Source organism: Asterias amurensis, chromosome 10, assembly GCF_032118995.1.
Source record: "Asterias amurensis chromosome 10, ASM3211899v1".
Lineage (NCBI taxonomy): Eukaryota > Metazoa > Echinodermata > Asteroidea > Forcipulatida > Asteriidae > Asterias > Asterias amurensis.
In genome coordinates, this window is record NC_092657.1 from 12,187,801 (window position 1) to 12,202,144 (window position 14,344).

Below are 14,344 nucleotides of genomic sequence, written 5' to 3' on the forward strand. Positions count from 1 at the left end.
AACTAAATTTTATATTTTCACCATGCACCAGAGTAGCAGTTGGAACCCTTCTTAATTTTAAGTGGTATCATTATCCATAACTCGTTTGTTTACGTCAGACTTTACAGCCTCACTCCCCGGGTCATTATGTGGTTGCTTAATAAGGTTCAATCATGACCAGGATTCGAACCCACAAACCAATGCTCTTGCCACTATACTTTAAATTTAGTGCTAAAACCATTCAATCAAAAATGTCCAGTGAATGAAAATATTACATCCTCTACATTTAAATATATTTGTTAGAGCTTCACACAAAATTACTTTTAAAGAGGACATTCTCAAATCAGAAACTATTCTTAAAGCTCGAAATCTTAAACTGTTTTGACGAACATGTTGTATGATTTTTGCGAAAAGTTGTTTCCGTATTTATTTATTTTTTTTTTTTTTAAATACATTGTTTGTTTACTCATAACCAAGACTATTAAAATCCTTAATTACCCTGTTTTTTCTTAATCGTTAGTATTTTATGTTTGAGATAATCCAAGCATTTAAAAATAGTTTCAACTACGATATTTATTCCATTAATATATTCAAAGATATGATTATTACATGATAACTCAAAAAACAGTGACAAGTTAAATGTTGCTAATGACATTTTTAATATAATAAGGTAACCTTGATATTAAGGGTAATGATTCCATAAATTGTTGTGATTTTGTCATGATCATTTAAAAAAGCAAACTATAGTACAACAGTTGCTGCTTACAGCTTCATCTGCATTTACCTTTTAACAGTCGATGTTCGAGTTGATGGTATAGTTAAGTTCGATAAAACCAAAAGGACTTTTAAGTCTTTGAAAGCTCTTTGATCAAAACATGTTTGATTTGACCTTCTGAAACAAATACAACTATACAATATATTCAAGTTTTTGTTTTTAATTATGCTTAAAGTGGCTACCGTTTCCGAAAGTTATCACTAATATTGTGAATTTAAACTACAATTGTTTAAGGGAATCAACGAAGTGTTTAAGGAATCTTATTTGTATGTACAGTATTTTGCAACTGATTGCAAATGAAATTAGCACAAAGCTGTTCATCAGCGAGGGGAATCTAAACTAAGAGCTTCCCGTAGAAAGAAGTTGGCTAATTGTTTCAATCATAATTCATGTTTTTTATAAGTAGAAACCGTATTTAATTTTGTGTAAGTACACTGTTTTATTGCTGAGATTATTTGTTTGTATATTAAAAGGAAATACATCATATGAAACATTGCGAGATAGATTGAGCCAATGAAATCCAACGATGACTGCCCTAATAATGGTATATTCAGTGAGGAAAATACAAAAGCATTTGGAACAATTCTTAAAAGTTGCCTTGATACTCGTATCCGATGCTTTCTCACGTGACAACAACATTCAAGTGTTTGACTTTGTATCAATTACAATAGTTTTGTGGGTCATTTGTTTGATTTTCTAAACCATCTCAGCTCCCTGGAGATCAAGTTACTTAAGTCACTAACAAGATCCAAACGGTCACTAGACTTATCTCTCATCTAGCCATACCTACCCAGCGCCCGGGATTTAAACCCAAACCACATTGCCCTAGCCACTGATTTTGTTAATTAATTAACGCCAAGTACAACTTAATTCACACTTTTTTTCTGTGTATACATTGTAGAGCTTTTCAAATAAGTTACAATTAAATTACAACACTTAAAATCAAACAATTCTCATGAATATCTCATGAATAATATTATTTTTTAGTATTATTCGATCTACTGATCAATCAAATAACAACACTTGCAATCAGAAACCATCCTTCAAACATGGTTTGTAACCCACAAATTTGAGAAATTTAATTTTTTGAAAACAAGTTTGTTTGTTAAGGTTTATTTTGTCAGGTTTTATCCCATGAAAAATATTATTGTTTTATGATTCTACTAATCAATCGCAGCTTAAATGTTTTAAAATTAAAAACTGGTTTCTGAAATTAAAATGTGACCAATATTACATCGATACAATTAATACCAATATAATTAAAACTTACTCACACAAAAATAGTTACAGGTGCAAGTATTACATCAATAAGTTACAATTGAGACACAAGTGAAAATCGTGTTACCTAAATATGTGTTACTTAAGGTTTAAAACTGTTTGATGAAACTATTCACTCGTATTATAGCACAGGCAACACTTTTGTTTGTTTTTTTCTGTTCGTATTATTGCTTAAAATATACATTGTCCAATGTTGTTTACGTTGATTCGAGTGTTTTTTTTTTTTTTACATTGTGGAATATAACACATTTCGTTTACCTATGTCTGTTCGTCCAGTGTCTAATGTTTTTTTAATTTTTTTTTTGTTATGGATAACCAACAGCCGCATCATAAACACAACAAAAACAGTTAAAACTGTTTACATTTTCCTTAAAAATGTTGTTTTTCGGTTTTTCATTTTTCAACCGAAGTAAGTAAATGGACCTGAATATTTGCACCAAATCCACAGTTTTATGAAACTAATTGAGTGTAAATAATGTCACCTTAGTAATAATTGATGTTGTTCTAACTGAACTGATGAATCGAAGAAAAAAAGAAGATCAACACGGTTTTGCCAAGCAAAATAGAGCAGGATACCAGTCACGTGGTGCATGTGATTTTTTTTTCCTTTTTCTGACAGCCCTAGTACACAGGCTCTGTTTTTGGTTGTGCTGTAGTGCTTGATCAGTATCACAGTACTGTTTACTTGTTTACGTCTGAGCTAAATAGTTAAATTGGTTAGTAATTGCACCAATACACGAGTCTGCGTTGGCTAATCATTTGAGTGTCAAGGGACATTGCACATTTCATTATAAAACATTGTCTTAGCCACGAGGTGGAGATTGACGGCGTATTTTGATTTCAGTCTTTGCAATACGAGAACCATTCCATTCACTAGCTCTAATGACTCGTTCGTATGGACCAAAAGTATCACCAGGTTGGATATATTCAGCATTAAGGTTATTATCTACACCAGGTATACCAGAGCATCTATTAAACCACCATCCTCCTTCACTATTCAGACCGGGGCAGTTTGTTCCGGTTTGCTTAACATCTGTGTGATGGTGAATGCTGAATGCTTGATGGTTGACAGTCTCAAGAATATCATCTGGAGAACATAAGTAAGTACAAATATTCAACTTTAATATTTGATGTTATTATTTGTTTAAGTGTCAGTTAACAATAGTCAGCTTTTGTTTTTGAATTAAACATTTTGAATCAGCACCTTGTTTAAACACTGTTTCAAACGTGTAAACACTTTAAAAGTTTATGTTACACATATTTCAGATCGTTTGTTTTGACTTATAAGTATGATTGTAGTCATAATACAAATATTATGTGAGCGGTTTGACATGAAATTCAGTAATTTAACTGAAATCGAGCAACTTACTTCCGCATCCAATGAGTTCAATGCTTACAGCTGGATGTCCGAGGTCTGTTTGAGTCACACGGATGAAGCGAGCTCGGAACGGCTGCTTAAATATGATGGTTAGCGGTGCGGATTGCACAGTGTTACCATGGAATATCTGTAGCACAGGAGATATAACACCATGATGAAGGCAATTTTTTTTTATTGAAACATTTGCCTAAAAGACAGTGGACACTTTCGGTAATTATCAAAGTTCAGTCTTCTCACTTGGTGTATCTTAAGATGTGCATAAAATAACAAACCTGTGAACATTAATTTGAGCTCAATCGGTCATCGAAGTTGCGAGATAATAGTAAAAGAAACAAGAATGGTGTGTTTACAACACAAATGCCCCGCTAAGAAGAAGTTGCCAGTCCTTTTTGAGTTATTGTTTTAGCCAAAATGAGCTTGATATTTATCTGAGGGGGTCCAAAAGCAATACGATTCTGAGGATCCCGTGACCCATCCACAAACCGAGTCTGGAGTTGATACGCCAAGTCCTTCTTGAGATATCGTTCGGATAACATTTATTTTGTTTTAACCAAAATGAGCTTAATAGTTATCTGAGGGGTCCAAAAACAATAGGTTTCTGGGGGATCCCATGACCAATCCACAAACCAAGTTTGGAGTTGATACGGTGAGTCCACACGCCACACGGAAGGTCACGGCAAACTCAATGTGCCCCTTCGGCTGGCTTCGCCGGCGGGGCATCAAAATACTCTTGTCACACGAACCTGTGTGCTCTTAGTTGATTGGTTTCGAGACCTCAAACTCTAAACTTGAGGTCTCGAAATCAAATTCGTGGAAAAGTACTTCTTTCTCGAAAATTACGTCACTTCAGAGAAAGCCGTTTCTGACAATATTTTATACTAACAACCTCTCCCCATGACTAATAATTATTTTGAGTAATTGCCAATAGTGTCCACTGCCTTTAAAACAATAGTCTTTTTTTATACAAAGTAGTAACACATGAAATGTTTCTTATCTTGCAAGTTTCCTTGAAGGCTACGTATATGAATTTCCGGGATTACCGATTGTCTCTGTTCAAAACTATTTGAGAAACAAGTCCACCCGAGTAAAAATTGTAAATTTTAAGAACCATTTTGTTTGTATACCAAGACGAAACCATTTACCCGAGGTTCTCCTGGAGGCGGTCCCTGGTGGCTTACGTTGAACCAGGTAACGTTGTCGAGACTGTATTCTACTTGAAATGACGGGGCAGCTTCCCCTTGCGCTATGACTCCCTCAACTAGAGTTACCAACAGTAGGTCAATCTGAAGCCGTGGCGATTCGTCTGGAATGATATGGGCTTCCTTAAGAAGGCGTTGTCCACATACCCAGCGTACTGTAAATAAAATACTTGATTGAATGAAGACTTGAATTGAATGCGTTGATCTCCTATTCTGTAGTGACAGTACAATTTTGAATGTGTTTTATAAAAGGCTGCTCTACAACACAAACGATTCAAACTGGGCTCGGTTTCGTGAGTTAAATTAATTACGTTTATAATTAATTACAAACAACATGCTTTGTAAACATTCTAATTTAAAATATCACCACGCTTTTGAGAAATCGGTGATCACTCCAAGACGATTTAAGAAAAACACTTTTCCTTAAAAAAACAAAAACACGTTGTAAGAACCATTTTTCAGATTCAAAGTTTGTGGGGAAACACAATACATGTTGACCATCAAGTAGGTAGTGATTTCCGAACGTCAAATTTACCTTTACTACTTCAGAACAATCTTGGTTTTAGAGTTGCGAGTCGCTCAAAAAAATATATATATATATATTAATAATAATCGATCAAATGTGATCACTTTGAAATTATCAATTCAAAATTGTTCAATGTACACCATTTAAATTTATAATTTGTTGTTTGTTCGATTTAGTTCTTGGTTTTATAAAATTATTTCACGACTAGTTCAGACGAATAAAACTTTGTTTTAAGACAATGTGGATGAGACATGTCGATAGAACTAACCTTTACATCCCAAGAGTTCAACACGTATCCATAGAGAGCCATCAGTCTGGTTTAGTATGATGCGAACATAACGAGCAGTGATTGGTGGATGGAACATACTGGTAGCTACCGAGTCTGCTGTAGTGTTTCTTCGCATAATCTGTTAAGAATCAATAAAACAATTCATGTAAGTTAAAGTCACCTGGAAATCTATATATGGTTTTCTTTCAAACATGACAGTATATAGTGAAAAAACAACAATTTTTTAGTAATTGTTTGTCACGATTTATATGTTTAAAAATTAGGTAAAGTTTTTTGGGGCTGACTCCGCTTACCCCTTTTGTGACCTCAATCGATGCAGACTTTGCCTGCAATACGTAAACACACCTGCAAAGTACACATGCGGTCCAAATCGTGAGTTTGAACGTTTCGAAAAAAAAGTTTGTTTTGCAGTTTTCCGACAATGCCGGTTGCATCTGTTTCCCGCAGATCCCAAGTATGGGCGGTTGTGGGCAGCGAAAGTCAGACTCACAAGGTCCAGTCCGACGTCTTTTACAGCGCCGTGCAGTGAACATTTTGAGCCTCCGTGCTTCGAATCCGGAATACACCACACATTTGCCTAAAGAGAAAGGTTACTCTAATACATGACGCCAACCTAATAACTTTTGCGGAGTCAAAGAAGGTACCTGAAAGACGTGACGAACCTAGAAGAACGTATGCCAAACGTGAATTATACGGGTAAGTTTGAACTTTGAGGGTATGTTTTTAGCTTGCGATTCACAGTGCGGGGTAATCCGAGTGAATCGTCCGCACAGCAGCCGTAGTGCGTGCAGGCTGCTCCGTAACCGTAGTTCTGTACGTGGGCAACATACCGAATAGGTACCCATACGTAGTGTACGGCGCAAGACTATACATTTTATCTTCAAATATCGCGCCTCGATTGACATCACGAACAGCGCCCTCTCGGGTCGGGGCCTGCTCTTAAATTTGTAAATAAAATGAGAACTATATTTTTAGAACATTAGTTAGACCCCACGGTAGAAGTAGTGAACATCACATCACCGAGGTTTGCACCGGTCAGCATCCCGTCCCAAACTTCCCAGAATCGAAAGAGGGTGCGGCTATGACATTCATAAGCTTATATACCACATAATTCCTCAAGCATGACCACGTCTTGAAAGAAAGTAAGTGCCATTAAAGTCACCTGGAAGTGGTATGTGAACAAACAATGTGAATAGACAGTTAACTAAGGTTTTAAAAAATCAGTTCTTATGTTATTTACAAATTTAAGAGTAGCCCCCGACCCGAGAGGGCGCTGTTCGTGACGTCAATTGAGGCCGACTTTGCCTGTAATGCGTAGAGTAAACACAATTGCAAAGTACATGTACGGACCAAGTCGTGAGTTTGTACGTTCCAAAAACATTTTTTTTTTGGGGGGGGTCCGGCAATGCCGACCAGGTGTATTGCTGCTGAATGCAGAAAAACACTTTTTGAAACGTACCAACTCACGACTTGGACGTACATGTACTTTGCACGTGTGTTTACTATACGCATTGCAGGCAAAGTCTGCCTCGATTGACGTCACAAAAAGGGGTAGGCAAGGTCAGCCCCCCCCAAACAACTTTATATATTTTTTAAACATATAAATCGTGACAAACAATTACTAAACAAAATGTTTTATTGTTCGTAAGCATATACTCTTATGTTTGAAAGAAAAAAATATATATTTCCAGGTGACTTTAACAAAGCACACAGGTGGGGAATTAAGAAAGGAAGATACGGCTCAGCAAACACACACGCTGGCTACAGGTTTAAAGGTACAAGCTGTGACCATGTAACATTATTCACATTCCACTCATCAAAACACATAGCTTAGTCACAAAAGCTTTATTTTGAAAACAAAAAATACAATTTCCATGTGACTTTAAACATGTCTATTAATTTAGCCACATTTGACTAATCAACTTTACTCCTACTATTATTGGATTAGTCTAACGCAACAGATGATTTGAGAAAATCAGTCTGATTGAAAAAAAAATTCACAAAATTTTGAACATTTTAAGCCAGCGACATTGCGGTTTGACAATCAGCAAGTTGAACAAGATCAAGCAGTTTCGTTAGTTCTTAGTTCGGGGCAAAATAGATTGATACAATCATTATTTTATTGATAATCAAACCATTATTTCAACATACAGTTTTGATTTTAAGACGCATCAATAACCTTCCCAGAGTTAGGATTACAGTTCCTTACCTGTGTTGAATTCATAGTATACCACGTGTTCTGGTCATTACTGTATTCCAGCTGGTACTCATAATTCATATCAACACTGGTTCCCTGAGTAGATCCATGCAGCAGCATCAATCCCTCTACTATGACTTTAAATCCTAGATCAATCTGTAACCATTGGTTATTGTCTTTATGATCTGGGCACCAGCCAATAGTATGACTGTTTGCTGATTGAGTGAGTCTTGCATTGCTTGGTTGACAGTTACCATCTTCCCTCTGCTGTGTACTTGATGCTGTGATTCTGAAGTCTGGAATGCTGCCATCTCCCATTCCGAGACGATCCAAACAAAACCAGAGTTCTGTTTAACAATAAAGACATCACAATAGTATCATGTTATCGAAGTGCATGATTTGTTGTCTACTGTTGTGTTAAAATTCAGGCTTTGATTGTCAGGTTCAGAACAACAACAAAAGCCATTGGTAACAGTGTATTCTCAAATATTGTATTTGTCACTTCCATTTTTCTATATTTTGTTATGTGCTAAATTATGAGCAATTGCTACTTAATACATGTTTAGAAAAGAAGCAAAAGTATTCCCAGCGATTGTCTCCAAAAATGTAAAACTCCGTCCAATGAATTCAAAAGGACTGCAGTGTTGGGTCTGCTTAAAATATGAGAAATACAACAAGACGAATGATAAAACAAAATTTGAAGGGACAAACAAATCAAATAAAAGACGAATCTAAGGTTGTTAGTGTTGTAAATATCAAACAAAATTAAGTAAATACAACATTGTTTAAACGAATTTACCGCTACATCCAAGGAGTTCAATACGTAGTCCAGGACGAGCGCCTTGATACCCAGTTGGTGTGATGCGGATGTAGCGTGCTCTTATTTCCTCATTAAACATGTTGGTAACTCTGGTCGCTCCATTTATATTTCCAGAGAATTTCTTGAAAGCAAACACAAACGAAGCTCGATGACAACAACGAATCTAAAAACAACATACCCTGAGGTCGTTGGAAGCTAGGCACGGGACACGATTGGTAATTTTCAAAAATCAGTATATGCCCAACATATGCCCAACATATGCATACAAAACAAACATTTTAAATTTGAGCGTAATATTGAATCGAACTTGTGACACAAATGTATAATAAAAGGCTTCAGCTTAATTAAGTATTTTTTTTTTTTAAATAACCCTCTTCTTAAAAACACGTTTCCAAGGGAGCAGCTTCTTACAAGGTGTTATACTAACAACAGCTGCACATTACCCGTTACCAAGTAGGTTTTGAGTAAAGACCGATATCGCCCAGTTCCTTTAATAGGTTTTCCGCCAATTATGTATTACTTCATACCTTTGCATTGTCCATATCTGTCCCTCCTATGAAGCGCAGGTTTTGCTCGTTGTCACCGTAAGATACAATGAACGTTTTAACCCACACAAATTCTTTGACGTTACCCTGTATTACAACACCTTGAATCAATGCCGGTCGATTTAGCTCCACTTGGAACCATGCACTGTCTTTGTCATACCATTTTGGACACCAGCCACCCCACAAATCTAGCCGCCCGTAGTTGTCGGGGCAGTCTGACGAAGTAGATGATGTCGTTATTTTTTCATCAGGGATGGTACCATCTACCATTCCAAGCTTCTGGTGACAAATTTGATGATCTAAATAAAATAAAATAAAAAATGTTATGGTTGTGCGATCAAGCCAACTTAAGTATGTTCAGAGAAAACATTAAATGGACTTAGCACTTTGAATTTGGTCTTGTTTTTCGACATGTTGTACTTCGAAAACGTGGGGAATGGTCAACATCAAATTTAATTTACTTACATCACATACCTCTAAAGCCAATGAGCTCAATACTTTTAAAGGGTTAGTATTCCAGGCTGTTGGTCTGTTTCGTATGCTCCGATTTTGTCGTGTTATTATTTATATAAATATAAAGTCTGTCACTGATTTGTTTACTTTTAATTATTTTATAATAATAATGAATTAACGTTCGCTCGAAAACGTGTCGATTGACTGAAACGTGATGATTAAAGGAAGCAATACCTCTGCATCCAAGGAGTTCAATACGTAGGCCAGGGTTTAGATACCATTTTGTTGGTTTGAGTCGGATGTACCGTGCTTGAAATTGCTGCTGGAATAAATTGGTTACTGGGGTGTTCCTATCAGTGTTGCCAATGAATGTCTGTAAAAAAAAATCATAAACCACGGGTGGACAAATAATAAATACAAAATACAATTAGTACTTTGGTCATGAATGATGGATGTACTGCAATTGTTTCTGCTGAGTACTCTTACTTGTGGAGAAGAGGTCCCATTCACATACAACCATTCAGTGCCATCAATGCTGTATTGAACCTGGTATTGTTTCACAAAAGAACCTTCCATTGGATTTCCTTGTGTAATGACACCTTCAAACTGCACATGATCGGTACCAACGTCTACTTGAAGCCATGACTTTCTGTTTTGGCCTTTAGCTGGTCTCCAATAACGATGCAAGTTCAGTCGTGCAAAATGTGGATTACGCTTTAAATCATCATACTGACTGGATGCTGTGATCCTGTCATCGGCAATACTCCTGTCTTCCATTCCAAGTTTGTGTCCACAATATCCACCAACTGGAACTGAAAACAACACAATCAGACTTTAAATATGTTAAAGCTATGTTATTGCAAAGAAAGTTGTTTTCAATTCTACTTTTGCCAGGAGTCAACTGATCGATTTTATGTTGTAGAATTTACCAGTAAATGACGATTTTAAAACGTATCATTTAAGCATGTAATTGGTCCGTCAAAACATCGCCTGTGCCCCACAAACACAAACAAATATTGTTCTAATTGTTCCCATGAAAGATTATATATTAAGTAAAAATTTAATAACATAAATGTCAGGGGAGTGACTGTCATGTTTGTTTCGAATGAAACTGTGATGTATTTAATGTCAAAAGAGGGCGCTCTTCTCATGCAGGTTCTACAAGGCTGAGCAAGATGGCACGACCCTGACGTGTATGTTTAAGCTTAGATGAGCTGAAAATACAGTTTTGCGGGCTGTTTACCTATGATATGTTACGGTAAATTATTGGGTGAGTTTTATAGAGTTGATTTATGTTAATACTAATAATGGGTTTCGTAATTGAGTGTTAATTTCAAGCAAGTTTACACATGCCAAAATGATGTTGTTTTACAATTGTATCGTTACTGTTTACTGAGTTCTGACAAGTTTTTTTACAGTTATAAATTTTTGGGGTATACATGTATTCAATTGCAAACTGTGTCACAGGCTGTTTACTGCTTACCATCCGTGACCTTTGTGTGACAGTTACCACAGCGGTGTTGTCGGAGACTTTTGACGGCATCCGGTCACAGTGCTCAGTTTATTGTACCGATTAAAATTAATTGAAGTAAACTCAGTGTTCATATTTGCATGTGCACGGTTGGATCTTAAGTATACATTGTGTCATTGATTGATTTGTTAAGATTTAAGAATGTTAACAGTCACATATAAGTTTGTGTTATTTGTAATGTTTGTTTGTATAATAATTGTTTTGATGTAGAGTTTCTGCAGAGTAATTTTGTTTCAATGCACTCAAACTGCTTTAGTAAAACGATCTTTCATACAATGACGACCATTCCAATGTTGAATAAAATGAAGTGTTTACATACTAGTTGGTTGTGTTCCGGAGTGCTCCAGAAACAGAGTGTAATCAGCTGGGCCGACGTGAAGCTGTGTCTTCATCAAATGTCTAGTGGTGTTTTTTTCGTTGGTTAGGTCCAGACGGATTGTCCAGTTCCCTTCAGCATCAGTCAGCTTATGTAGAATCTCGTTGCCAAGCCAGAACTCACCATCCATTGACCCAAAGCCGTCCTTGTAGTCCGCCCAACTGCGGTTGAAATTTACTGATCCATTATAGCGCCGCTGGAACACCTAGAAGATTATAACAAAAGTAGCTATTGTAATGTGTATACAATCCGACACTGTGTCCCTTAGAAAAAAGGGTTGTTACAATAATTTCAGATTAACCTTCAGCGTAAACGCTTAATGCATGAAAATCTCTGTCCATTAAACGACAAAGAGACCATGATAATAATTTTTTAGTGACAGTTTATCCTTTTGTTTTCGTTGAAGTTCCGTTGTGCTTGTTGAAAAAAACTGTACCTGTACAACTTAGACAACGATACAAGCTGTTCTGCACCCGGAAAAAAAAATGATTGTGGTAAAAAACCAGTCTTCTCACTATGTGTATCTCAACATGCATAAAATTTGAGCTCAATTGATAGTTGAAGTTGCGAGATAATAATGAAAGAGAAAACACCCGAAATCAAATTCGTGGAAAATTAATTCTTTCCCCAAAACAACATTACTTCAGAGAGAGCCGTTTCTCGGTGTTTTAAACTTTCAACAGCTCCCCACTACTTACCAAGTTACTATTCGTAACAACCAATAGTGTCCACTGCCTTTAAAGCATGTCTGTAGTCAAGAAATGTGCAAGTCAAATTATCATAGTAAACCATAAATAATTTACCAGTGTTACGTTCACTTAAACATAGTTTTTTTGCAAATGTTTTGGTTTCGATTACCAAGTGTTAATTAAACATTTGCTGTGTTATATTTGCGTTTTTTACTTATTATTGTCCGTTATGCTAGGAACAGTACGGTTGTAATTGAATAAAAAGGAAACTTGTACTAACAATCCAGCCGGTATGCTTCGTCATATCACAAAACACTTTAATTCCTTCATCATTCTGGAAGGGATGTATTGTGTATTCACCATCTTCTTTGTACCCAGCATCCAGCAAAGCCTGACAGTCGGTAAATGTATCTGTAAGATTAGACAAGAGACAATTTTATGAAACTTAAATCACATGATTCGTTTTGAAGAGTAACATGTTAGTGAGCACCGCGTGCTTTTTGATACGAACTGACTTTAGTCATTGAATTTGCTCGGCGGTCTAGTTCTAAAAACAGTAACCTCTAGCATGGCAAAGTCAATGGTTTGAATCCCACTTTGTTTGTTTGTGTGACGATATTCTTGTTTAGTTTACCGTGCACTATACACGACGTTGACAGCGCACATCATGTGAGTTTGTATACTTACATTATTACTTAATACTTGTAGAGCCCATTGCTATACTTAAGAAAAGGTATGTTAGTCACTTGTTAGAAGTTCAACATTAAAACAATGATCTTCAACGTAGTATCTGCTCACCTTGTTGAGTAGACTGACATCGATTTCGTTTTGGTACCTGTTTCATGACCTGTGTGACCCAGTGTTGACCAGGAGTATAACCATCAGGAGGTGGTCCAAAATGATGAACTATCATCTTACTCTCAGTCAATTCAAGGATAACTAAAGAAAATGAACAATATCTGAGTAATTTGAATGTTTGTTTTGAGTTGAAATTAATTACTTGATAATTGAACTCTCTTCAATACAGTGTTCTTGTCAAAAACAAAATGAACAAACAATTCGGCCGCCCAATTTCCCGGTTCTGCTTTCCATCGAGTTATATACTTTTGATCATCATTCTTTGCAAGCGCGGATTATCATGCAAAAACATCCATCTTAACCTGTGAAATATGCCTGACATAAGCGAGGATTAATCTGCTTTTGTATGCAGGGAATCTTCAGTAACGGTAAGCAGAGCCAAGCAGTTTTGCCACAGGTGTCCAGTGTCGAAATCAGCTCCGAGCGGATGGACTGTGTCACCTGGCCTAAAATTTATGACTCTGCTAATCGCCGTATTCGCAAACGATCACCACTCTATACTAACTGTGGTAGTACATAGTTTGTGCGCACGCAAACGTTCTGATTGACGTAGGCTCGGAATTTACCGCTTCCGTCAGCGCCGAGTGCTGATCAACAAATACAGTCGTCTTCAGAATTTCATTATGATAAATTATAACATAATCTGTTTCTTTAAACGACTGGCAATGATTGTCAAGAACACGATCTATCCACTACACAAAGTCACGGGCAGTCTTTATCACAATTCACCTTCCATCGTGAATGTAAGAACCCTTTTTTCAATTAAGTTAATCGTCGTTAGAATACTGAAACAAATTCGCAGGGTTTCAGGACGAAAAAGCCAAGATATCCATTTAATCCTGATGTTTGTGTGATGCAGTATCTCCTTTTAAGTAATTAATAATGCGGACATTTTTCATATTGCAATATCGGCAACTTTAATTATTGTCCGCATGGGGCTGTAATTTTGGACCTTAATGACGGATATCTCCACGTACCCGAGTACCACAAATCCCTACGTATCAACAACAACGATACCTTTCCAATAAAATGTGGTTCTTCTGTTCGAACTGTCCAAACTCAACGCTGATCGTAGGAACAATCAGGGGAGTCTGTTACCATGTTCCTCCGAGTTCAAATGCATGGTATTGGCGTCATAACTACCTGTTTGTGTCCCTAAAAATTTCCAGGTAATCAGCTCCTTCATTGTAGGACAGTCTGTTGAACAACTGTCTGTTTAATATTTTGAAGAGTGTGTTCCTCTTCCTCCAAGCTGTAGTGGTTCTGGTATTGCCCTGGTTCAGGGTGCTGACCTTTTTTGCCAGCATATTTGTATTGTTTGAATTTTAACAGGATGTCGATATGTCACGTGTATCACATGTTTGAATCACGTGCTAAGCGTAATGAGTCCTTTCAAAATGAAGGTGAACTCATTAATATTATGCTCTTGAAAACATCGTTAGTTGTCGACT

The 14,344-nt window shown here is 36.6% G+C and overlaps 1 protein-coding gene across 1 annotated transcript; it reads right to left on the minus strand.

Moving 5' to 3' along the window:
* Positions 1-2,348: 2,348 nt before the first annotated feature.
* LOC139942684 (uncharacterized) lies at positions 2,349-13,629 on the minus strand. The gene is made up of 9 exons (XM_071939495.1): positions 13,623-13,629; positions 12,819-12,974; positions 12,316-12,446; positions 11,290-11,551; positions 7,634-7,968; positions 5,404-5,542; positions 4,553-4,764; positions 3,402-3,537; positions 2,349-3,119 (listed from the first exon to the last, which is right to left on the minus strand). Exons 1-9 carry the CDS (start codon positions 13,627-13,629, stop codon positions 2,836-2,838), a joined length of 1,662 nt encoding a protein of 553 aa, XP_071795596.1. The 3' UTR covers positions 2,349-2,835.
* Between the last annotated feature and the right edge of the window lie 715 nt (positions 13,630-14,344).